The sequence below is a fragment of the Sus scrofa genome, chromosome Y, assembly GCF_000003025.6.
Source record: "Sus scrofa isolate TJ Tabasco breed Duroc chromosome Y, Sscrofa11.1, whole genome shotgun sequence".
In the NCBI taxonomy this organism is placed as follows: domain Eukaryota; kingdom Metazoa; phylum Chordata; class Mammalia; order Artiodactyla; family Suidae; genus Sus; species Sus scrofa.
In genome coordinates, this window is record NC_010462.3 from 20256492 (window position 1) to 20281986 (window position 25495).

Genomic DNA, 25495 nt, shown 5'->3' on the forward strand with positions numbered 1-25495 from the left:
GGGAAATACAACTGAGTGGACAAGCCAGAATGAAATTTCCTTTAAAGAGAAGGAACGGACTAATCCAGCTGAACAGCGATAAAACAGGGCTGTTTTGCGTGAAGCTTTTCAATTTTCATTTATGACTTTATGAATACTGCTTTCCACATAATTTTTAAGAGGCCACAAATATTTTCTTATATTTTTTCACTCCTTATCAGAATAGGTTAATTTGTTTTTATTGCCACCAATATATTGTTATATTTTCTACTGCACAGCATGGTGAGCCAGGTACACAGACATGTTTACATTATTTTCTCACATTATCATGCTCCATCACAAGTGAGGAGACATAGTTCCCAGGGCTACACAACAGGATCTCACTGCTTATCCATTCCAAAGGCAAGAGACTGCCTCAATGAACCCCAAGCTCCCACTCAATCTGAGTCCCCCTCCCCCTGGAAACCACAAGTCTATTCTCAAAATCCATGTTTTTCTCTTCTGTGGAAAGCTTAACTTGTGCTCTAAAATAGATACCAGATATAAGTGTTATCATGTGGTGTTTGTCTTTCTCTTTCTGACTTCCTTCTCTCAGCATGAGAGTCTCTTGGTTTATGTTTTATTTGCTCTCTTCAAAAAATTGCTATTTCTTGCATTTCCAGAAGTGTAACTGAGTCACTGAAAATGATATATGGTTCCATATGAGATCAGTGATCTCTAGATATGGGAACATGCAACAAGAGGGAATATTTTCCTGGACCATAAAAACTAGGAAGATGGCTGGTCCAGAGACTTTTGGCTACTCCTAGTATGGCCTTGTCCAGGACTAGCACATTGAGTGGCCTATCTGTGACATCATTGCCAGACCTAGCAATGTTCATTGCTGGCACTGTGAGATGAAATGGTCACGAAATGCCTCCCCAAACTATGGTCAAATGTACGACCATGGGGGAGTATGGCCAACTGTGACCTCAAGTTAGCACTTGCCTAGAGGCTCTCTGTGCAGGAAAACTTGAGGCACAGCAGCTGTTGACCTGCAGCACCTGCTGAGCAGAGCTCAGGGAGGCGACCAGGAGTGAGGCACAGGCCTTCAGACCGATTTCAGGTGAGGATCTCTATGGGCCCAAATTCTTGCATCTTCTCTCATCTAGAAATACAGAGATCATTGGCCATGGCAACTGCATGGGCCAATAGGGAGAAAAGGCAGAATGGAGTAGCTGTGGGTCAGACATCCAAGGAAGACTAGGATATCCTATGGAAGTAATTTTAGGCAAGCCTTTGCATTGCCAAGAACTTAGGGCTTATGTACCCTGTCAGACTTGAAGACACCAGCTGTCCTCAAAGCAGCATCAGCTGGCAGCGACAACCTTACATTTTCAAGGTCTTCTCTTATAGCAACAGAAAGGAGACAACATGTATTATGACCAATAGCTCCTGTGATTTACGTGTTAATACCACATCACCTGTTAAAACCTACTCAGATGAAACTGCACTCCTCCTTCAACAATACCGGTATCAACTTACATCCCACACCCCTGTTTAATCTTATTTTTCTTTTCTTCCCATCCTCTATGGTAGCATGTACCATGTCCATCCACAAGTACTCCCCACCCCAGGCCAGCAGGAAGCAGATAGAGAAGAGTAGACATTCATCCCTATCCCATATAATGGAAGGCTTGAATGAGAGGATCCCAGGAGGATGGAGACAGACCGCCATACACCCCAACTATTGCTGCTCACCTGAGAGACTTGCTGTGGACACCCCTCCCAGAATGTGGATGTGCAAGTTGGGCAGCAAGAAACGAGGACCTGTGGGAAGCAACTGCCTTCACAGACTAACTGCCTACAAGGATTAACTGTACTCTGTCATGGGACTTGAGCCCCTACACCTCCCTTAACCTTCCCTTTCTTCTCCATTTTCCCTGCCACAAGGTCCCACCATGGACTCCAACCACAGACTCCCACCACAGATGCTTTATAACTCTAACACCTCCTTGCAGTCAAGGCTGATGCCATCGTGAGTTACACCCAGCCCCCTCAGAGACCCTAATAAATCCCTCGTGTCTTAACTGACCTTGTGCCTTCCTCCCTCAGCAAGCCTAACGGAAAATGTTTGGAATATTGTTTAACACACAGACTACTTACGTAGAATACACAGAAAACTCTATATAATAAAATCAATGATACCAGATCACTGTCAGTTCTTAACAATGTGAAAACATTATGGTAGAAGTTTTAGAGTATTCAGTTCAATGGCATACATAATCTTCAGAATGTGGTACACCCATCAATTCCCCAGTTCTCATTGTCATCAATCGACAAGGAAATCTCATACCCTTTGGATGGTACTTCCCCAAATTTCCTCTCCTAACCCAAGCAACCATCAACCTTATTTTGACTCTATGGCTATAGATATTTTGCTTGGTGCCCAGGGCCCTTCCATGCCTTGGTTTGTGATAAAGGTCATGGTTTTTGTTTTGTTTTGTTTTGTTTTTACTTGTGTATTATTTCCTTTTTTTTCTTTTCTTTTTGTCTTTTCATTTTTTGGACTGTACCTGGGGCATACAGAAGTTCCCAGGCCAGGGATTGAACCCATAGCACGGCAGAGATCAGAACACATTTGTAACAAGCTAGCCACCAGAGAACACTGGCTATGCTTTTTCTGAATATAAATACTGCACAGATTCTAGTTATACACTCTCAAGAGCTACATAACTTTTGTTTCACTTTGCCATTTTTTTTTTCTTCCATTTACAAGGCCTCACATAACAGGCACAAGTGCGTATGTGCACAAGAGAGAACTTGCATTTACTTCAGGGATGAAATGGATTTATTTATTTATGTGATTTTTTTATTAAAAAGATTCCATTGGAATAGGATCTCATTTGCTGATCTCATTTTTTTTTCTCTCTTTGGGTTACTGTTTAAGTACGGAGTTCGTATTTTATGTTAACTGGGCTAATTTCATAGAGAAGTAAACCCTGACTGAAGGTGATGCTCAGATTGTTAGGAGACTTGTGTCTTGTGATGTCACAGCTACTCAGGCTGGCAACCATTGTGATGGATTGGATAGTTTATTTGTGAGGCTTACCAAAGCAGCATTTAAAACTGCAGAGTTCAAAAGCCATGCAGGTGAGAAAAGTAGCTGAATAGAAAAAAATCTGAGATGGCACATGCTTCTTCAGAAATTCAAGGTGTGTCTCCTAAAGATGAATCAACTGGTTCAGAATCCTCCATTACATCTCCATGGTGTGATAACTCAATCACTGGGGACTTGGACTTGAGGTCTCAGGTTGAAGAAAAAGCTTTCCAGGCTTTGTCTGAGGGCTCCCTGATGAAAGAGCCATGCCACACATTGTGTGCCCCTGAACCAGATGGAGATAATGATTTTCCTCCTCTGCCCTTTCCCAGAAAACTTTGGGAAATTGTTGAAAGTGATCGATTTAAGTCCATTTGGTGGGATGAAAATGGAACCTCGATCGTGATTAATGAAGAACGCTTCAAGAAAGAAGTTCTGGAGAGAAAGGCTCCCTTCAGAATTTTTGAAACTGAGAGTATGAAAAGCTTAGTTCGACAGCTTAACCTTTATGGATTTACTAAATTGCGAAGGAATTTTCAAAGACCTGCCTCACTAGCCAACATTCTGGCAGAAGATAATGAAGTCTCTGCTTGGAACAAGGTATTATGAAATGTCCAGTTACTATTTACAGAGGGACATCTGCAAATATGTTCATACATATAGGGTCATAGTAGACCTTGAAAGTGGGATGAAGTACTGCTACGCTTTTAAGTTGAAGGCCACTTGGTCATAAAATATTTGGGGTGATAGAGAAATTTCCTAGCCACCTGGAGCCTTCTCGATGAACCTCACCCAATACAAGCCCCTGAACCTCATACTGTTACTGTAAATGCACCAGGCATTTTTATTTAAGGACCATAATTGCCTGTTCCCACTACATAAATTTTTGAAAATGTTAGTAATAGATGAGTATTATTTCCTGACATTAACTCTGTGTGATGAAACAAGTCAGATTTTTATGGATTCTTTGTCCTCGTATCTTTGTTTAAAAGGTCACTAAATACCTTTCTCTTTTGGTTTTAGCTGCAGTTCTACCATAATCCAAATTTTAAACGAGGCTGTCCCCATCTGTTGGTGAGGATGAAAAGAAGAGTCAGGGTGAAAAATGGTTCTCCAGTATCGGCTTCTCTACTTCAAGGTTGCAGCAAGAAGCGCTCTAGAACAGGGGGTGATGTGGATAACCATAATTCTGATGTGGTTGCAGAAACGCGTGGAGAAGATGCATTTTCAACCTCTACAAATCTAAATGTGCCTTTAATAGGATGGCCTTCTATGAGCCAGAGAATTTCTAATACAACTACCCCAACTAGAAGCGGTCTTTCTTCTCCATCATCACCATCAGTCAGGCCACCAGGACAAATTGTCATGGCTCAACATGCTCTTTTTAGTCAGTTGACCACGTTTCACATGCACTCACAAAGCAGCTACTCTCCAGCAAGTGGCCACGTCGTGAATTTCATTACAACTACCACTTCCATTTCTCAGTACCGCTGTATTTCTAACTTCCCAAGTGGTTATTTTGGACTGAGGGTGGAGCCTTCTCCTTTGCCAACCAGATACCAGAATATATCACCAACTGAGAGCCCTCTGTCTAACCCCCAACCAGCAGCCCTTCCATGGTTCCCAATGCCAATGGCCACTGACACATCTGCTGCCTCGCTTTCAAGGCCAAATCATCAGTCCTTTTCCGTATCTGAACATCACCCTAATTTCCACTGACCTATCAAAGGACTGTAGGTTATGCAGGGGAGTGAAGATGAAAATTTATGCTGGCAAATGTCACCACATTCCTGCAATTCTGTTATTTCAGCAATAAACTTGTATGTTCATCTTCATAGCTTCAATTTCTGTATTTTGGACACAGTTAAGAGTAAAAGGATGCTGCATTTCTTTTTCTAAAATGATTTTTCCATCATAGCTGGTTTACTGTGTTCTATCACTTTCATACTGTGCCACAAAGTGGCCCAGTCACACACCCACACACCCAAGACCCACACCCACACACATACATATCCTTTGTTTCACATTATGCTGCATCAAAAGTGACTAGAGAGAGTTCCCATTGCTATACAGCATGACCTCATTGCATACCCACTCCACATGCAATTGTTTGCATTTTCAACCCCCGAATCCCAGTCCGTCACAATCCTGCACCCTCCCCCTTGGCAACTAAAACCCTGTTGTCCAAATCCATGGGTGTCTTTCTTGTGGAAAGTTTCAGTTGTGCCATATATCACATTCCACACATAAGTGATGTCATATTGTGCTTGCCTTCCTCCTTCTGGCTAACTTCACTTAGTAGGAGAGTCTCCAGTTCCAGCCGTGTTGCTGCAAATGGCATTATTCTGTTCTTTTCTTATGGCTGAGTGGTGTTGCATTGTGTATATATACAACATCCCTTAATCCGTTCTTTCAAATGGTCATTTAGGTTATTTCCATGTCTTGGCTCTTGTGAATCCGGCTGCAATGGACATACATGTGCATGTAACTTTTTTATGGAAAGTTTTTTTTTTTTTCCCAGGTGTATCCCCAAGAGTGGGATTGCTGTGTCATATGCTAGTTCTATATTTAGTTTTCTGAAGTGTTTCCATAGTGGTTGTAACAATTTACACTTCTCCCACAGTGTAAGAGAGTTTTCTTTTCTGCATACCCTCTCTAGCCTTTTCTCACGTGTGGACTTGTTAATGATGGCCATTCTGTCCGGTGTGAAGTGATACCTCATAGTAGTGTAGATTTGCATTTCTCTAATAAACAGTGATGTTGAGAATTTCTTTATGTGCTTGTTGGCCATCTGTATATTCTCTTTGGAGAAATGTCTATGCAGGTCTCTTTCCCATGTTGCCACTGGGTTATTGGCTGTTTTGTTGTTGAGGTGTATAGGTTGGTTGTAGATTTTAGAGATTGAGCCCTTATTGGTTGCATCATCCGAAATAATTGTCTCCCATTGCAGGTTGTCCTTTTGTCATTTTAATTGTTTTCAATGGCAGATTATTTTGCCGTTTTTTAATATTTGAAATGTTTGATAATTAGAGAGGAGTATTTGACATGTCTCCTAGCTGTAACTGTTTGAAAAAGGAAAATGGAACTAAGGAAATAGAGACTATCTGTCAAGAGATTTCTGAAATAGTCCAAGTTGTATTGAATGTGGGTCTCAATTATGATGGTATGGAGAAAGGGGCAAATAAAAGTCAATTTGGAAAGGGAAAATACATAGTATTTACGTAGTGTTTTCTCAGCAACATTATAGTCCATCTGTTACTTCAAATGGAACTTGGATATTAGTTGACAAGATTGTCTTCATTGCAAAGAAAAAATAAATCAATAAATTCCATGGAGTTCCCATGATTGCAAAGAGGTTAACACACCTAACTAGTGTCCATGAGGAAGCAGCTTCACCCCCTTCCCTCGCTCTGTGGTTTAAAACCCCAGAGTTGCCATGAGCTGTGATGTGAGTTAAAGATGTGGCTCAGTCTCAGCATTGCTATGGTGGATGTAAGGCAGCAGACACAGCTCTGTTTTGACCCTGACTGTGATCACCCATGTGCCACAGGGGTGGCCCTCAAAACACAAAAAGAAAAAAGGTAAAAAATTACTTAAAAAGTACATTTCACACTCAAAACAATATCGTATTTTATCTTATCCAGGAACCATGACCATAATTTACACCATAACTGCAACAACATTGTCCACATGACATCATCAGAGATTGCATCAGTGTCACCACAGGGTGGTAGTTTATCAGTGAACCATAACAGAAAAAGAAAAGAAGAAGAAGAAAATGAGGGTGTCATTTTCTCTCTAAAATCCTCAAACTGTTCTAGGTTATTTTTGCCTTTATCTCTACCCCTTTATATGTGCTGATTCACACTTAGAGGTTGCTTTCTTGTTTTACACAGAGACAGGCTTAAATACAAACGCTGGCCTTTAACATCAAACCTCAGCCAGGTTAACAGGTCCCTAGAAGATATAGAATCTGTTTGACTTAGCAGCTTCTTATGTTTCTCTTTTACTGTCTTTCTGGAGTACATTCAGAAGAATTGTTTTCAATCATACCAAGAGTCACCTCAGAACCATCCTTGGAGTAGAAGAGACCCCACTTTGTCTTAAAAAATAAGGTGCCATTGTTGCAGAGGGGAAAAGGAGGAGGGGCAGATGCCAAAGGAATCTCCCTGCTCACACATGCACAGGCTTTCAGAGGTCAGGGTGCCCCTGGTGCAGGCCACAGGTGGCAAGAAGCCACTTGCTTGTGCTACAGCAGCCTGGACACTTCTTGTGCTGGCTATAGGTGTCCAGATCCTTCTGGTGGGGGCTAAGGGCATCAGGTGGGTAAGTCAGATGTGGTGCCTCTTGAGTGATCTACAGGCAGCAGGGACAACCCAAAGGAGTCATCTCAGAAACCACAGGGAGTCAAGGCCTGCCACCATTAGGGGTGTGAGATCAGGTCCAATCCCTGACCACAGTCAGCTCAGAGGTCAGAAATCAGAGCGGGCACTACAACCGAGCACTACCCAGTATTGCTCTCAACACCCTGGGCATATAACTGCCCTGCAACTGTCAGTGTCAAATGCTCAGGGTAGAAGCACCCAGAAAGTTGAACAGTGTCCTTTGCCAAGACCCTGTAACTAGGAGCAGTGGTGCACCACTTCCTGTGTGGGCTAAGAGGGACAGGCTGCTTCTTATAAGGGTCCTCAGCTGGGGGGGCAAACCACCATGGTTATCTCCCACTCCAGAGGTGTGCATGGCCTGCTACCACTAGGGGTCCTGGAACAGGCACCCCTTGTGGCCCTAATCACCACAGAGGGCACCTCAGAAGAGGTCATTGTGACCAAACACTACCTGTTTCTGCTCCAATTTCTCTGGGAATTCACAAACCATGCCACTGCCACTGCCACTACCAAATGCTCTGGGCACCTCATGATTTTGCAAAAAGCTCATTATCACTCCCAAGGCCTTGACACAAGGAGTAGCCTGTGCCACCTCCCTGCATGTACTTGCTGCTGCTAAGACCCCAGCAAGAAGGCACTACCATCCCTAGCCACTACCTCCCTCTCCCTGGAAATACACTCTGCACCCTCGGGATAATGGCCTGTTCACTCCCAAGATTGAGCCAGCAAGAATGCAATCCTCCATGCCCCAAATAAATGGTAACACCCCACAAAATACAAAGGGTTGCTCTTGCCTAGAAGTAACCCCCCAAGACTAGAGTTTGGCTTCCCCAAACTCACAGAAAAAGAAAATCATAGACATGATGAAGAATCTCAGGAACAATTCCCACGTAAGGCACAGGAGATTTCATGTGAAGCAGAAACAATGCAACAGACCTCTGTAGGCCATAAGACACTGAGTTCAAAAGGGGTAGAGTGAACATATACTGAAGGAATGAAGGCTGAATATCAGGGACTTACGAGCACATTACAAACAGTCATGTCGATTACTTTAGAGAGGAATGAGGAAATTTAGGGGAAAATAGGGAAAAATTAGAAAAGTCTTTTGCAGATAGCCAAACTGGGCTAAAGGCACTAAAGGGCAGAGTGAAGAGTGCAGAGGAATGAATTAGTGACATGGAAGATAGTATAATGGAAATCACCCAATCAGGACAGCAGGCAGAAAACCACATGAAAACACATGAAAGCAACATAAGAGATCTATGGGGTAGCATAACAGAGGTCCATCTATGCATAATAGCAATTCAAGAGGCAGAAGAAAAAGACAAGTGGATTGAAAATACATTGGAAGAAATTATGTCTCAAAATTTTCCCAAACTAAAGGAAACAGGTATCAAAATACAGTAATCACAGAAGGCGCATAACAGGCTGAACACAAATATGCCCACACCTAGACCTACTATAATAAAAATGGCCAAAGATAAAGATAAAGAGAGGATTCTAAAGGCAGCAAGAGAAATACAACACATTAACTATAAGAGAACCCCCAAATCACCTAATTTCTCCACAGAAACACTACAGGCCTGAAGAAATTGGCAAGCTATATTCAAATTTCCAAAAGGAAAAACTCTGAAGCCTAGAATACTCTTCCCAGCAAGACTATCATTTATTTATTTATTCATTTATGTATGTTTTATTTATATATTGAGTATCATTAGAACTGGAAAGGGAAACAGAGAATTTCTCCAACAAACAAAAGCTAAACGAGTAACCAATACTAAACCCATTCTAAATAAATACTGAAATGGCTGGAAGAAGAAGAAGAAGAAGAAGAAGAAGAAGGAGGAGGAGGAGGAGGAGGAGGAGGAGGAGGAGGAATAGGGTGAAGGGGAGGGGGAGAGGAGGGAGGAGGAGAAGAAGAAGAAGAAGAAGTAGAAGAAGAGGAAGAGGAAGAGGGAGAAATAAGACAGAAGATATACAGATTGGAAAGCAGTCACGTAAATCAGCCAGCATACATCACCAAAACAAACAAACAAACAAAAATCTACTCTAAATGTGATGAGAAACACAAGGAACACCAAAAGGACAAACACAAAAATCTTAAAGAAGAAATTCAAAAGCATAGAATGTAGCTAAGTAAGTATGAAAATTTAGACACTTATTTTTAAATAATGTGTTTGAGCCTATATGACTACCAGGCTAAAGCAAGCAGATGTAGGAAGTGGCTAACATTCTTGAAAAACAGGGAAACCACAAATCAAAAGCAAATTTTACATTCATGAAAACTAAAAAGAAATGTATCCAAGCATAAAATAAATGGAAATCATCAAAAAAAAGAAAAAAGAAAAAAAGAACCAAGGTAATACACCGAATCAACTGAAAAGCAAGGTTTAACATGGGAATAAATACATGTTTCTCAATAATTACCTTAAGGGTAAATGGACTGAGTACTCTGATCAATAGACAGAGAGCAGCAGATTGGATCAAAAAGCGAAAACACAAAACTTGCTGTCTGCAAGAGACTCCCTATAGAGCAAAGAACACATATAGACTGAAAGTGAGAGAATGGGACATGATATTTCAATGGTCAAGACAGGAAAGCAGGAGTTGTGATACGCATAGTAGAAAAAATAGACATTGAAACAAACAAAGGCCATAAAGAAAGATAAAGAAGGACACAATTTTAGAGAGCCCAGATGGTGAAAGTGTAGGGGGATTTGTTCACCTCTCCCACAGATGCAACAAAAGATACACATCTACATGTAAAATGACCCACACAGAACAGCAACTGAACGCTGGCAGAAGAACTGAAACCTCCAAAAATGGGAAGAATCTCTTTTCGCAATGGATAAAACAACAGAAAAGAGGAGAGAGAGAGAAGGGGCATCAGGACTGGACTCCTGAGAGGGAACGGTGAAGGAGAAAGGGAACCCACACCCTGGAAACTCACTGAACCTGGGGAAAGATCAGCTGAGTCCAAGGGATCTCCAAGATGCCACGAAAAGTGCATCAGCAGGTCAGAGGACTGAGAGGCAGTGTGAGATCATCAGAACCGCTGGCACAGGTCCCAAAGACTGAGACGCTTTGGTGGGGACTGGGTGCCAAGCCCTAGGCTTTGGAGGTGAGTCCCTGGGAGCAGGCTGGGATTGGTGGTGTGGAGACAGCATAAGAGATGAGGAAGTGGTGCCCCAGGGGTGAAGGGTTGCAAAGTGCTAAGGGCTGGGGACTGGAAAGCCACAAGAGAGGGAACCCAGGAGAAGGTCTGGGCCTGCAGGAGAGACATTGCCCCATTGTTGGGGAGGGGAGAGCAGGATGTGTGGGCCACCAGAGAATACGCCTTGCTCCACAGCATTTTCACTTGCACAACAGCTAGTAGAGCACAGAGGGCATTCCCAGCACATCCCCCTCTTCCACCACGGGCATGCCCGGGGAGAAGCCACATTACTTCTGCAGTAGACTGGGCCCACTACCCATGGGAAGGCAACCACCTCCTTGGTGTTCCACCCACAGGAAGTGCCCCACTGCCCTGGTGCAACCCAGCAACCTCCTCCCCAAATCAGGAAGTTCACCACCACAGCAGCAGGAACAGGCCAGCCCTGCCCACCCTTGGGAAGGGCTCTGCTGACACAGCGTGAGAGAGCCAGCACTGCCACCCTGGGGAAGCCCCCTACTGCTGTTGACCACTAGGCCATGGGGAGTGAACGTCCTCCACGGCATGCACCGGCCAGCCCTCCCCACCCTTGGGAAGCCCTCCACTGCTGGAGAGAACCACAGGCAGCTGCCCCTGGCTGCAGGAAGGGCACCAACAATGGGACATTAACCACACTAGGAGAGACATTGCACCATTGTTGGGAGTAGTGCACTTCCACCATGACAGGCACTGGCCAGCCCTGCATGCCCTCAGGAAGCCCTCCAATCTTGTGGCACAACCCATCAAGCCCTACCTGGCTTCAAGAAGTGCACTGCCAAGGCAGAACACTCTGGCCAGCCCCACCCAGCCTACGGAAGCTCCCCACCATAGCAGCACAACCCAGCCACACTGATTGCCCACAGGAAGCACCTAGCCACGGTGGTGGGACCCGGCCAGCCATGCTTGACCTCAGGAATAGCCCAACCACCACCATGTGCTCTGACTGTGCCAAACTACACTTTGGCTTCCCCAAATTCACAGTAAAAGGAAAACACAAGCAAGATGAGGAAGCTCAGCAAACATTCCCAGTTTATGCAACAGGAGAATTCACGTAAAACCTTCAACACTCAAACAGTCTGACAGACTTTGAGTTCAAAAGGCACAGAGTGACCATACGAAAGAGATTCAGAGAAGATAAGCACTGTAACTCAGACTCCCTCAGAAAATAAATAGAAAACATAAGGAGGAGCCAAGAAAATCTAGAAAGTTCATTAGCAGACTGACAATGTGAGCTAAGGGCAGTAAGGGCTGGAAGGAATAATGCAGGGGAACGTATCAGTGATGTGGAAGATAGAAGAAAGCAAATCACCCAAACAGGACAGCAGACAGAAAACCAAATGAAAAAACCCTGAAAGCAATATAAGAGACCTATGGGATAACATAAAGTGGGCCAATCTGTGCATAGTAGGAATTCCAGAAGGAGAAGTAAAAGAAAAGATTATTGAAAACGTATTGGAAGAACTTATGTCTGGAATTATGCCCAGCCATGTGAAGTGCCCAACTGCCCTGACATGCCCTGGGAAACTCCTCACCACATTGGGAAATGCACCACGACCACAGTGGAAACTGGCCAGCTCTGCCTACCCTTGGGAAGTGCCCTGCTGCCATGGGGCAACTCGGCCAGCCCTGTCCACCCATGGGAAGTGCTCCACTGCTACAGGTTGCCCCAGAAAGCCCCAGCTAGCCATGGGAAATGCACCTGCACCTCCATGGCCACCTGCCAGACCCACCCACACTTGGGAAGCTCTCTCCACTGCAGAGCGAGCTGGCCAGCACTGTCCACACTCAGGAAGCACCCCACTGCCATGGAGCACCAGGCAAGCCCCGTACATGTGCAGCGAGGTCAACTACAATGTGACAAGCCCTGGGCAGGCCCACCAGCCTTTGGGAAGAGCCCGCCTGCCATGGGGCAACCAGGCCAGGACTGCCCCCCTTTGGGAAGTGCTCTGCTGAATGGCATGCCCCAGCAATCCCCAGGCACATGTGGGAAGTTCACCTCCACCATGGTGCACACCTGCCAGGCCCATCCACCCTCGGGAAGGGCCCTCTGCCATGGATGAAATGCCTAGTTCTGCCCACCCCCAGGAAGCAACTTTCTGCCACAGAGCAAGGAGGCCAGGCCCACCCACCCTTGGCAACTGATGAGCTGAGCACACTGAGAAGCACCGCATGCCCACAGGAGGCACTCTGCTGCCACTGAGCACCAGGGAAAGCCCTGCCCAACTGCAGGGCTGTGCCTCCACCACATCCCATGCCATCCAGCCCCACCTGACCTCAGGAAGGGCCCCACCACTGCAGAGCACCCCAGCAAGCACATCCTGGCTGCAAGAAGTGAATGAGCACAATGGTGCACAAAGGCCAATGATGCCTGGCCATGGGAAGAACCTAGGCTCAGCAGTGTGACCCAGCAAGCCATGCATGCCCTGCTGAAGTGCTCCGCCACCGCGGTGCAGCCTCAACTGTGCCAAACTACACTCTGGCTTCCCCAAATTCACAGAAAATGGAAAACACAAGCAAGATGAAGAAGCTCAGAAAACATGCCCAGTTTATGCAATGGGAGAATTCACCTAAAACCTTCAACACTGAAGCAGTCTGACAGACTTGGAGTTCAAAAGGGATACAGTGAAAATACCGAAGGAATGAAGACAAGATATGAACAGGAATGCAGACCTCCTCAGAAACGAACAAGAAAACATAAGGAGGAGCCAAGCAAATACAAAAAATTCATTTGCAGAGATGCAAATGGAGGTAAGGGCTGTAAGGACCAGAATGAATAACGCTGAGGAATGAATTAGGGATGTGGAAGATAGAACAATGGCAATCAGCCAAACAGGAGAGCAGAAGGAAAACCAAATGGAAAAAGATGAAAGCCATATGAGACTTACGGTATAATAGAAAGTGGGCCAATCTTTGTGTAGTAGGAATTCCAGAAGGAGAAGAACAAAAAGAGGGGGTTGAAAATATAGTTCAAGAAATTACCCCTGGAAGCTTTCCAAATCTAAAGGATTCTGACTTCAAGATACAAGAAGCACAGAAGGCCCCAACAACTTGAACCCAAATAGAACCAGGCCAAGACATATAATAACAATGGCAAAAATTAAAGATAAAGAGAGGATTCTAAAGGCAGGGAGAGAAAAGCAAAATGTCAATTATAAGGGAACCCCCATAAAGCTATCAGCTGATTTCTTCACAGAAACTCTACAGGCCGTGACGGAATGGCAAGAGATATTTAAAGAACTGAAAGGAAAAACAATATGCAACGTGGAATACTCTATCCAGCAAGAATACCATTTAAAATAGAAGGGGAAATAAAGTATTTCTCCAATGAACAAAAGCTGAAGGACTACAGCAATACAAAAATAACGTCTGTAAATAAAAAAAAAAAAAAAAACTACGGCAGGGGAATGAGGATGAAGGAAACTGCAATTAGAGAGCAATCAAACCATCAGGCTAAAGCACACAGTGATAGGATGGGATAAACATACTTAAAAAACAAGGCAACCACAAATAAAAATGGAAAATTACATTTAACAAAAATGAAAAGAGAAGTACTCAGACTTAAAATAAATGGAGACCAGCCAATTAAAACAAAAAAAAAGGAGAAAGAAAGAATGAAGAATAATAGAATCATCTGGACTAAGAGTTTTAAAGTGGCAATAAATAAACATCTATCGATTATCAGATAAAATGCCAATGGACTGAGCACTCCAATGAAAGGACACAGAGTGGCTGATGGGATAAAAGAGCAAAACCCATCAATATGCCACATACAGGAAACTCACATTAGGACAGAGGACACATATAGATTGAAAGTGAGGGGAGCGCAAAAGATATTTCATGCCAGTGGACCAGAGAGGAAAGCAGGAGTTGCAATACTCACATCAATTAAAAGAGACGTTTAAACAAAGGCCGTAAAGAAAGACAAAGGAGGACACTATTTAATAGTTAAAGGCTCTGTTCGAGAAGAGGATGTTATAAACAGCAACATGTATGCCCCAAATATAGAAGCACCCAGATAGCTGAAAGAAACATTAACAGATATGAAAGGAAAAACTGATGGGACTACAATCTCAGTAGGAGACTTTAACACCCCACTCACATCAATGGACCAAGCTTCTAGACAGAAAATCCATAAGGCAACAGAGATCCTAAAGGACACAATGGAAAACATAGACTTAATCGACATTTTCAGGACATTACACCCAAAAAATCAGAATACACGTCCTCCTCAAGTGTGTAAGTAATAATCTCAAGAATTGATCACATATTGGGGCATGAAGCTAAGCCCAACAAATACAAAAGTATAGAAATTATTGCAAGTATCTTCACTGACCACAATGCATGAAACTAGAAATCAACCACAGCTAAGGTAATGAGAAAAAATCCTCCTACATGGAGAAAAAACAACATGCTATGAAAAAACCAATGGGCCAATGACGAAATCAAGAAGAAAAGTAAAAGTTACCTGGATACAAATGAAAATGAAGATACAACCACTCAAATTCTATTGGATGCCACCAAAGCAGTGCTCAGAAGAAAGTTCATCGTTACTCACGACTTCCTCTTACGAAAAGGAAAAGTCTCAAATCGACAACTTAACCCACCACCTGAGTGAATCAGAAAAAGAAGAATCAACAAAAAATCAAGTCAGCAGAAGGAAGGAAATCATAAAGATGAAAGAGTAATCAATAAATCAAAGAAACAATACACAAAATCAACCAAACCAAGAGCTGATTCTTTGAAAAGGTAAACAACATTGACACACCTCTGGCTAGGCTCACGAGGAAGAGGAGAGAGAAAAAAACCCAAATAAACAAAATAAGAAATGAATAAGGAGATATCACCATGGATACTACAGAAAAACAAAAAACCATATGAGAATGCTACCAACAATTATGTGCCAACAAATTTGACAATGTAGAAGAAATGGACAATGTTCTGGAGTCTTTCAGCCTCAAAAATCAGAATCAAGAAGAAATAGATCAACTGAATATATGGATCCCTAGAAATGAAGTTAACTGTGTCAAAAAAAAGAAAAAAAAAAAAAACTCCCTACAAATAAAAGTACAGGACCAGATGGCTTCACAGGCAAAATCTAACAAACATACACATGGGAAATGATGCCCACCCTCCTTAAGTTTTTATCAAAATGTGGAATTAGAAGGAACCATCCCAAAGACATTCAAGGATGCTAGCATCCCCCTAATTCCAAAACCAGACAAACATACCACCAAAGGAGAAAACTATAGGCCAATATCATTGATGAATACAGATGCAAAAACTCTCAACAAAATTTCAGCCAACCCAAACCAACAACATATCAAAAAGTTCATACACCATGACCAGGAGGGTGTCATCCCAGGTTCACAAAGATGGTTCAACATGCGTACATCAATCAACATCATACACCACAGTAAAAATAGAAACATCAAAAACCATATGATGGTCTCAAAAGATGCAGAAAAAGCATGTGACAGAGTCCAAAATCCATTCACAATATAGAACTCTCACCAAACTGGATAGAGGGACTATTCCTGAACACATTCAAAGTCATATATAACACACCCTCAGCAAATATTGTACTCAATGGAGAAAAGTTGAAATCCTTCCCACTAAAATCTGGAACAAGACAGGGATGCCCAATATCGCCACAGATCTTCAACATATTATTGAAGGTCCCAGCCACAGCAATCAGACAAACAAAAGTAATTAAGGGCCTACAAATAAGAAGAGAAGAGGTGTAAAACGGTCATGGTATGCAGATGTCATAATGCTACATTTTGAAAATTCCAAATATTCAACCTCAAAACTGTTTGAATGGATCCACAAAGTCAGAAAACTAGGAGGATATAAGACTCACCTTCAGAAATCAGTTGCATTTCGGTATACTAACGAGGAAACTTAGGAATGGCATAAAAATATACTACACCTTTAAAAATGGCTTGGGAAAAATCAAATACCTGGGAATAAACCTGACCTAGGAGGTAAAGGACTTATAGATTGAGAACTATAAAACATTAATCAAAGAAATTAAAGAAGACGTAGAGAAATGGAAAGACATTCCATGCCCCTGAAAGGGAAAAATTAATGCTGTAAAAATGGCCATTCTACCCAAAGCAATCTACAGATTCAATTCAATCCAAATCAAATTACCCATGACATTTTTCACAGAAAGAAAGCAAACAATCCAAAAATGTACATGGAACAAAATAGACCCAGCTTTCCCAAGGCAATCCTGAGTAAAAAAGAAAAAAAAAAAAAAAAAAAAAAAAAACAAGCAAGAGGCAAAATGGCGAAATGCTCCGAGACCTCAAGCCATCTTACAAAGATGCAATCATCAAGACAGTGTGGTAATGGTAACAAAACAGCGAGACAGAACAGTGGAACAGAATGGAGAACACAGAAAGAAACCCAGACACCTTTGGTCAAATAATCATTGACTAGAAAAGAATCATACACAATGACCAAGGGGATTGTGTCCCAGGTTTGCAAGGAGGATTGAAAATACTCACAGCAGAAAACATCACACAGTACCTGAACATATGAAAACTAAAAACCCACATGATCCTCTCAATAGATGCAGCAACAGCATTCCACAAAGTCCAACATCCACTCACGATCAAAACTCTTACCAAAGTGGGGATCTGAGAAATATATCTTAACACAACAAAAGCCATTTAGGACAAACCCACAGCAAACTTAATACTCAAAGGAAAAGAGCTGAAAGCCTTTCCACTAAACTCTGATACAAGACAAGAAGGCCCATTCTGGCCACTTTTATGCATCATATTATTGGAAACACTAGGCACAGCAATTAGAAAAACAAAAAAAAAAAGTCAAAGGGATCCAAATTAGAACAGAAGAGGTAAAATATTCCCTACGTGCAAATGACATGACACAACGTATAGAAAATCCTAAGGAGGCCACACCAAAACTACTCAAACTGACCCACAAATTTGGCAAAGTAGCAGGATACAAAATTGACACTCAGAAATTGGTTGCACTTGAGTGTACTCACAATAAATAAAAATATTAAAAAAATAGAACATTTTGAAAATTGCACCTCCAAAATTTTAGGACCTAGAAATCAGCTTGACCAAGGCACTGAAAGATTATAAGCTGAACCATAAAACTTAAAGAAATTAAAGAGGATTCAAATAAAGGGACAGATATTCCATGATCCATGTCTGGAAGAATTAATATTATTAAAAAAGCAATAGTATGCCATAAAATCTACAGATTCAATGACATCGCTAACAGAAGACCCCTGTTATTTTAATAGAACGAGGACAAACAATCCAAAGCTTATATGGAACCATAAATGACCCAGATACGCAATGGAACACTAAGGGGGAAAATAAAATACGAGGAATAACTCTCCCAGACATCAGGCAATTTTTCTGAGCCACAGTAATCAAGACACTGTGCTACTGGTACCAAAACAGACATACAGTCCAAAGGGACAATGTAGAGAATCCCGGAATAAACTCACAACCCTGCATTCAATTAATCCTTGAAAAAGGAGGCAAGAATATAAAATGGGAATAAGACAGTCTTTTCAGAAAGGGGTGCTGATAAAACAGGACAGCTCCTGGTAAATCAATGAAACTGAAATACACCCTCACACAATGTACAAAAGTAAACTCAAAATCACTTAACAATGTAAACATAAGATAGGACACCTCAAATGACTAGAAGAGAAGAGAGGCAAAACATACTCTGACATCAACAATAAAAATGATTTTTTCTCAACATCAGTCTCCAAAGGCAACAGAAGTAAAAGCTAAAATAAACAAAGGACTCAATCAAATTGACAGGCTTTTGCACAGCAAAGGGAACAATGAAAAAAGACAACCATTGGAATGAGAGAAAATATAGTTTCAAATGATGCCACTGAAGGGGCTTAATCTCTAAAATAAATGACTTATAAAACTCAACAGCAAAAAACCTAGCAGCCATTTGAAGAATGGGCAAAAGACCTTAAAAGATATTTATCCAAAGGATACCTGCAGATGGCCGACAGGCACATGAAAAAATGCTCAACCTCACTAATTTTTAGAGAAATGCAACTCAAAATTACTGTGAAGTACCACCTCACACCTGTCAGAATGGCCATCATTAGCAAGTCAATAAATTAAAATTTCTGGAGAGGGTGTGGAGAAAAGTGAGCCCAGCTGCACTGTTAGTTGGAAAGTAAATTGGGACAACCACTACAACCACTATGCAGATCAGTATGGTTGTGCATTAGAAAACTAAATATAGAACTACCCTATGCCCCAACGATACCATCTTGGGCATATATCCAGATAACTCTTTCCTTGAAAGATATACATGGACTGGAAAGTTCATTTCAGCACTATTCACAATATGCAAGACATAGACACAACCTAAATTTCCATTGACAGAAGGGTACATTAAAAAGATGTGGTACATATTCACAGTGGAAAACTAGAGTTCATGAGAACAAAATAATGCCATTTGCAACAACATGGATGGAACTAGAGTTGCATATACTAAGTGAAGTACATCAGAAAGGAAGAGACAAATGCCATAAGACAGCACAGATCTGGAAATGAATAAATGGCACCAATGAAACATTCTAGAGGAAAGAAATGCATGCACTTGGAGAATAAGACAGTCAAGGGGGAGGGGCGAGGAGTGGGACAGACTTGAAGTCTGGGGTTAAGCAGTGCAAACTTTTGCATTTGGAGTGGATAATTAATGAGATCCTGCTGTTTAGCACAGGGAACTCTATCTAGTCAGGGGTGATGGAACATGATGGAGGTAATGTGAGAATAATAGTTTGGGGGGGTGTGATTGTATGTGTGTGTGTGTGAGAGAGAGAGAGAGAGAGAGAGAGAGAAGAAGAAATAAAGAGGAACAGACTGGGTCGCTTTGCTTTACAGGAGAAAACTGGCAGAACACTGGAAACCAATGATAATGGGAATAATAACAATCATGAAAAATTAAAGTAAAGCAAAATCTCTGCAAACAAGTCTCAGGTTTCACAGCAGTGGTTTCAATCTAGAGGCACATGGGCCCTGGCCATAGATGGAAAACAGCAGTTAGTGCATTACTGTCTCCAACCATAGAGAGGCAACACTGTGGCTTGCTTAGGGTGGCTGCTCCTCCCATATATAATTTGGAACCCTGAGAGTTCCAAATTATGCCCTGAGAGCCAAGCCATACATAGGGCTCCAAAGGGAAGGCAAAGTGACCCCCTTCAAAGGAATAGGGACCTCCAGTGGGATGTTCAGACTCTAAAGGCCGAGCTGAAGAGAGTGACAGCATGGGGACTTCCCTGTGTGGATAAATCCTTAACTCCCTGCAATCACAGAGGTCAGGGAAGGCACCAGGAGTCCTGAGCCAAAGCTGGGACCAGGTTAGAGACCAGGGGCTAACCTCTCACCATAACTGGACTCAGGGACCCTGGCATGTCCTGCTGCCTGTGGGGTGCTTGCAAGCTCCCCCTGGACAACACAGAGATGCAGTCACCCCTCATCAGCCACAGGCTTTGCTAGAGTCAAAGGACATCACTGGATGCTTTGGAGAAAATTTAACAAGATATGAGGGCCTATTGAAAGATACTCCCCACTTTTCCCTACTGGTGGCCTAAGCCCTGCACACAGCAACCCTGCTTCCAGCAGGCAAAAGTGGGGACTTATCCCATCAGTGTATAGAGACCATAAGACACACCTACTCCACAGGTCCAAACTTTAAGGACAAAGTTAAGAATAAGGGGTGTACAATGACCTTGGGGTGATGAGGCAGGCTAGGACCTGGGATCCCTTGTTGTGCTGCTTGCTTCTTGAACAATGTCTCCTTGAACAATGAAATAAAAAGAAGCAGTAAGGGACTACAGATAACTGCATGCATGGGCAGTTGAGAAAAAGATGAATGAGGAAATTTATAAAGACAAATAAAATAAAATGAAATAAAAATTAAAATAACATAAAGCATAATAAAATAAAAAATCAAATAAAATAATAAAATAAAGCAACCCTCCATCAAAATCGGTGTGTCAGGTGCAAAAACAGTTTATGTGGCATACATTATTGACAATACCACTGAGGAAGTGCACAGAAAATCTAAACCACCCCACTGACCCAAACCTTACACCACACTTACCCCTATCCCGCCAGAGAAGAAACAAGCTTGCCCCACACCAAGGAGCAGCAAAAAGAACTTGTTACATTATTAGTTTCCTTTTTCTCCTGAAGGGCTCAATAAAGCCTTCCCTGAATTTCTGGTGCCTCACTTCTCATCAACTTCTATTTACCAGGGAGCCAAGAACCCTGGTCGGTGTGAAGTACATGTTTAGTGGGCTATACGAGTGGCTCTCCTAGTCTCCATCATGGTTAAACTGAATCACATACAAGCCAGAATGATTTCCCCAGTTGTCCGTATGTGAAAATTTCTTCTGTCCAATATAATCTGCATTTCTCTGTAGCCACTCCAGAAACCAATCTATACTCTTTGGAAACAAGGAATGCAAAGCAAAAACTTTACAGTAATTAGATCAGGCAGAAATACCATGAACCTGCCTTCAACACTTGTATGAAACAGTCTCGGGAGCCCAACAACAACGTCTACTTCAAAAAAAAAAAAAAAAAAAAAAGAATTCTGCACCACCACAGTATCTGGATAATCCCCTCAGGAAGCCTGAACACAAACATCATAGCATGCAGTAAGTAAAGCATACTGCAGTCTTGGAAGGAACCTGCCAGGAAGCGAGACAACACCACTGAGCACTTGCCTCAGGATGCCCTCTCCAAATGAGTGATAGCCATGCTAGAACAACACATCAAAATCTAGGCAGCCACCCAAAAACCTAATTGTGAATTTCTGCAACTATCCAGGTTGGCATATCAAAACACCCACACCCATCATCCTAGGAAGCCTAATTTCTGCCTTTGAAGAAATCAGCCCTTGACGCCAGGCCAAGAGCTGTGAATCATCAAGTAAATAAGTTCAACACTCAGCCCAGAAAGGCCAACTCTACTTCTGCAGCAGAGAGCTATGAAGCCTATTTTTCACATTTTCAAGACCCAGTCGAGTGTCCCTAAGTGAAACTTTCATGAAAGCAGTTCAGTAATCCTCAGACCTTTGTGGTAGCTGGCTTGGAAACAACCACCTCCTCAGCAACTAGGCAGAGACAACCACACTCAACGCAGCAACCATGCATAAAGCCAAACTGCAAATTCTTCACAAGATTACAGTGTAAACATTACTTCAGCCATATCCCTTCAGGAAATCCCAACACAATCTCTTTATAGCCACTGGTGCAGCAAGATTAATCATCACCTTTACAGCCACCAGGGTAAGCACCAAAACCAAAACCTCTGTAGTCATCACATGATGAAGGCTGACCATATTTTGGTAGTAATTGGACTGGGAGGTTGGACCTCAGTCTCTAAAGTAACTGGCCAACGGCCCTGACCACAACTTCCACTAGCCTGATCAGGAGGTCAAATCAGAACTTCTACTATAAACATTCAGCCAGCCAAGCCATAGTCTCTGCAGAAACCAGAGAAGACATCTGAGCATAATTTCCACAGCCACCAGCCATGTAAACTAACCACAAACTCTGTCCCAGCCCCGTAGATATTCACCAAGCAACCTCTGAAGAATTTGGAAGGAAAAATTAACTGTACTCATTTCAACTAACAAGAAAGTTTATCTCACCATATCTGCAAACACCAGCCTAGTAAACAAAAGGAGAACTTCTGCAGTAACTTGCCAGGCCCCAACGCCATAACTGAGCAGCCACAGACAAGAAGCCAAAGCACAAAACATGCAAATTTCTGGAAAAGAGGTCTGATCATGACCTCCATTATGGGAACAGGCGTAGAAACCACAACTGCTGCATTAACTGGCCAGGGATGCTTAAACCACACCTCTGCTGCAGCCAGTCAGATAATCAAACCATGGCTTCTACAATACCTGCTGCAACCTCTGTGACATCTAACCCAGAATCCCTAATGGCCACCCACACACTATTCAAGCCAGGAAGCATAACCACCTACCGGAAGTACCCAGAACCATCAGTGTAGATACCCTCTCTCCAGCAGCCATCCTACAAAGCCTAACCATCTCAGGGAGACATGCTGCAGCTCTACAGGACAGAGCATGCTGCAGTACACATGGGGAACATATGGCAACAGTTGCAACAAAAAGTAAGCCAAATTGTCACCTATGCAGCAAGCAGGAAGTCAAACTTCATCTTGTTATATCAATAAAGAAGTGAAAAGGGTGCAAGGCATGTTGTTTCTTGTTACCACGTACAGTAGAAGAGTCTTCCTCATCGATTGTCTTTCTGTTGGTGTATGTAATAGATGTTCTTCCAGTAATTCTGGAGACTGTCACTGCTTGAGAACACCTGGCCTTTGGACTCCATTTTAATGTGGTTTCCCTTGAAGAATTGTCACACTGACAGACCTAAATGTCTTCTCTAAATAAGTTACAGTGAAGATGATCCACTTCTAGTTAGGCCATCTCCAGCTGTCCTATGACTACAACAGAGAGTTGTGTTGTATATGTAGAGGAAGTCATATTATGGTGGGAAACATACAGCCAGGTATTGAAACCAAGAAGAAGGTTACAGGACCTTCCTGGGGAGACAACCCAACCACTCTCTACACCATCTATAATTTGGAGAAAAAAACATTAGCCTTCTAGGCCTTCTGTGTTTTCCAAAATGTGATCTCATCATAAAACTCAGACAATGCAGAAACTCAGGAAAGCAGTCAAACTCTTCACATAATAGTTTAGCAGGAAAAAAAAGCAAAGGGAAAGATTTCCGGTTCCTTCTCAGGGGCTACAGAGGATATCCTGAGCCCTCTTCTTGAGTTGTTTGGAGACACAGGAACCTTCACCAGGTGGAAGAAGTTGACTGAATATTGAACACAACCGTGAAGACTCCAGACTGCTTGAACCAGCGAGTGATGATGTTGATTCCCTGGATGTCAGAAATCAATATGTATGTGGGCATAGGGTCTGCCTAGATTGTGAGAGCAGCGCAGATATTGACTATGACTCTGACCAGATGCAGCTCTTCAGTGAGTGTGGGACCTGGGGAAAGTCACTTGACAGCTGTAGAGTGTGTTTCCTTACGTGTAGGATGGGGGCAGAAAGAATTACTTCCTTGCAGCACTGCTGTAAAACAGATTAAACCAGACCTGCTATGAGGTAAACCCTCAAGAAATATATGCAGTCATTTTCTGCTGGTGTCTGAACACAACAGGCATGCCAGCCTAGAACGGATCTTAAATATACAGAAGAGAGTTGTCTGCATTGCAAAATGGGAAGTCAAGAGATTTATGAGGAGGGTTAAGTAGAGAATCCACAGTAAGATGGATGCATATCAGGGATGCTGCTAAGGAGGCTATGGCAATTGTCTTTGGGAACTTCCACATATAGAGTATGAGAAGGCTTATGATAAGGAAACAGGAGAAAAAAGCAGGGAAATGGATGAGAGAGAATTGAATCATGGGAAGGAAAAATAGGGTAGCAAGTGCTTGAGCACAGTAAAGAAAGGGTTCCATTGCTGGGTTGGTGAGAGAGCTGATACAACTCTCAAAAACAATAGAGAGGATAAAGAGAGAAATGAAATCCCCTTTTTTCCCTATGGGAGTGTCTAGAGGGTTGAGGGCTGGAAAATCTGCAAAGAAGAACTCTGGGGAAGTGTTTTGAGGATCTGGGTAGGGAGAGGTTGGTGGTGGTATTGGTGGAATGGGTGGAAGTAGAAGAGGTGGCGGGCCATTGTGGAACAAGAAAAACAGGCCACATCAAGTTCCTATTGTAGCTCAGCATTAGTGAATCTGACAGGAAACCCTGAGGATACAGGTTCAGTCCCTGGACTCGATCAAAGACTAAAGCATCTACATTTGCCCTGAGTTGTGTAGATCTGAGATGATTGTATCCGACACTGCTGTGACTGGGGTGTAGGCCAGCAGCTACAACTACAGTTCTAACCCTAGCCTGGGAACCTACATATGCTGTGGGAGCAGTCCTAACAAGACAAAAATGAATAACTAACTAAATAAATAAATACATATGATGCAATTAATGAAAAGGCCAACTGACAAAGTTCAAACTTTATGAAAACTGATGGGATCTGTATATCAGACTGCACTTTATAAAAAGAACATAAGTTCTTTCCTCCCTTCCCCCTCAGTAGCCCAACTGCTATTTCCACAATTGTTCCATGAAACTCTCAAAAATATACACTTGTAACTCTTTCTCAATAAAGCCTGAGTTCTGACACCAAACTGTAGACATGCATAAATCTTTAGATCCCTACCAGAGCCAGTCAGTAGGAAATGGTGAGAGAATGAGTGTCTCAGACACGGTCCCTTGCTGATCCCAAAGCCTGCACAAACCACTATCACCACAACACTCCTTCAATAACGGCGCAATGCCTAAATTCTGGTTGCCCATCTTACCCATTCCAGAACAAAGGGGTCAGGCCTGGGCATACGTCCCTCCACAGTTCTTCAGTCCCTTTCCTGGCCAGCATCCCCCCTAGAGACACACAGGAATAGCTGAACCCTTTCCACTGGCAGCCCTCATTTCCTCACACATTAGTAAAGCTAGTGGTCAATCACAGAAGTCTTTGCAGGGGACCATTCAGAGGGTACCAGGCAGATTACTTTCTGCCCATCAGGGTGAGGGTTGGAAAGGCCATTCCTGCTGGAGTGGAGCACCATTTACTTTTTGGACCAGCTGCCTGAGTCCCCACTCAAATAGAGCTTTTGCTAAAGTAAGAATGTTCAGTCCTTTTAGATGAAGAAATCCCTGATCCTGAGAATCCTGCCTTACCCCCAGGGTAGGCCTAAAAGAGAGTTTCTCATTTGTTTAGGA

The 25495-nt window shown here is 42.7% G+C and overlaps 1 protein-coding gene and 1 pseudogene across 1 annotated transcript; both read left to right on the plus strand.

Annotated features, from left to right (window-relative positions):
• LOC110257950 (heat shock transcription factor, Y-linked-like) lies at nt 3146-4777 on the plus strand. The gene is made up of 2 exons (XM_021080968.1): nt 3146-3658; nt 4082-4777. Exons 1-2 carry the CDS (start codon nt 3146-3148, stop codon nt 4775-4777), a joined length of 1209 nt encoding a protein of 402 aa, XP_020936627.1.
• The window catches only part of LOC110257951, a 54251-nt pseudogene continuing 35993 nt past the window's right edge, over nt 7238-25495 (plus strand).

Coding starts and splice junctions, on each gene's coding strand:
- LOC110257950 (XM_021080968.1), top strand. CDS start 3,146: ATGGCACATGCTTCTTCAGAAATTCAAGGTGTGTCTCCTAAAGATGAA. Junction 3,659..4,081: donor AAGTCTCTGCTTGGAACAAG/GTATTATGAAAT, acceptor TTTTGGTTTTAG/CTGCAGTTCTACCATAATCC.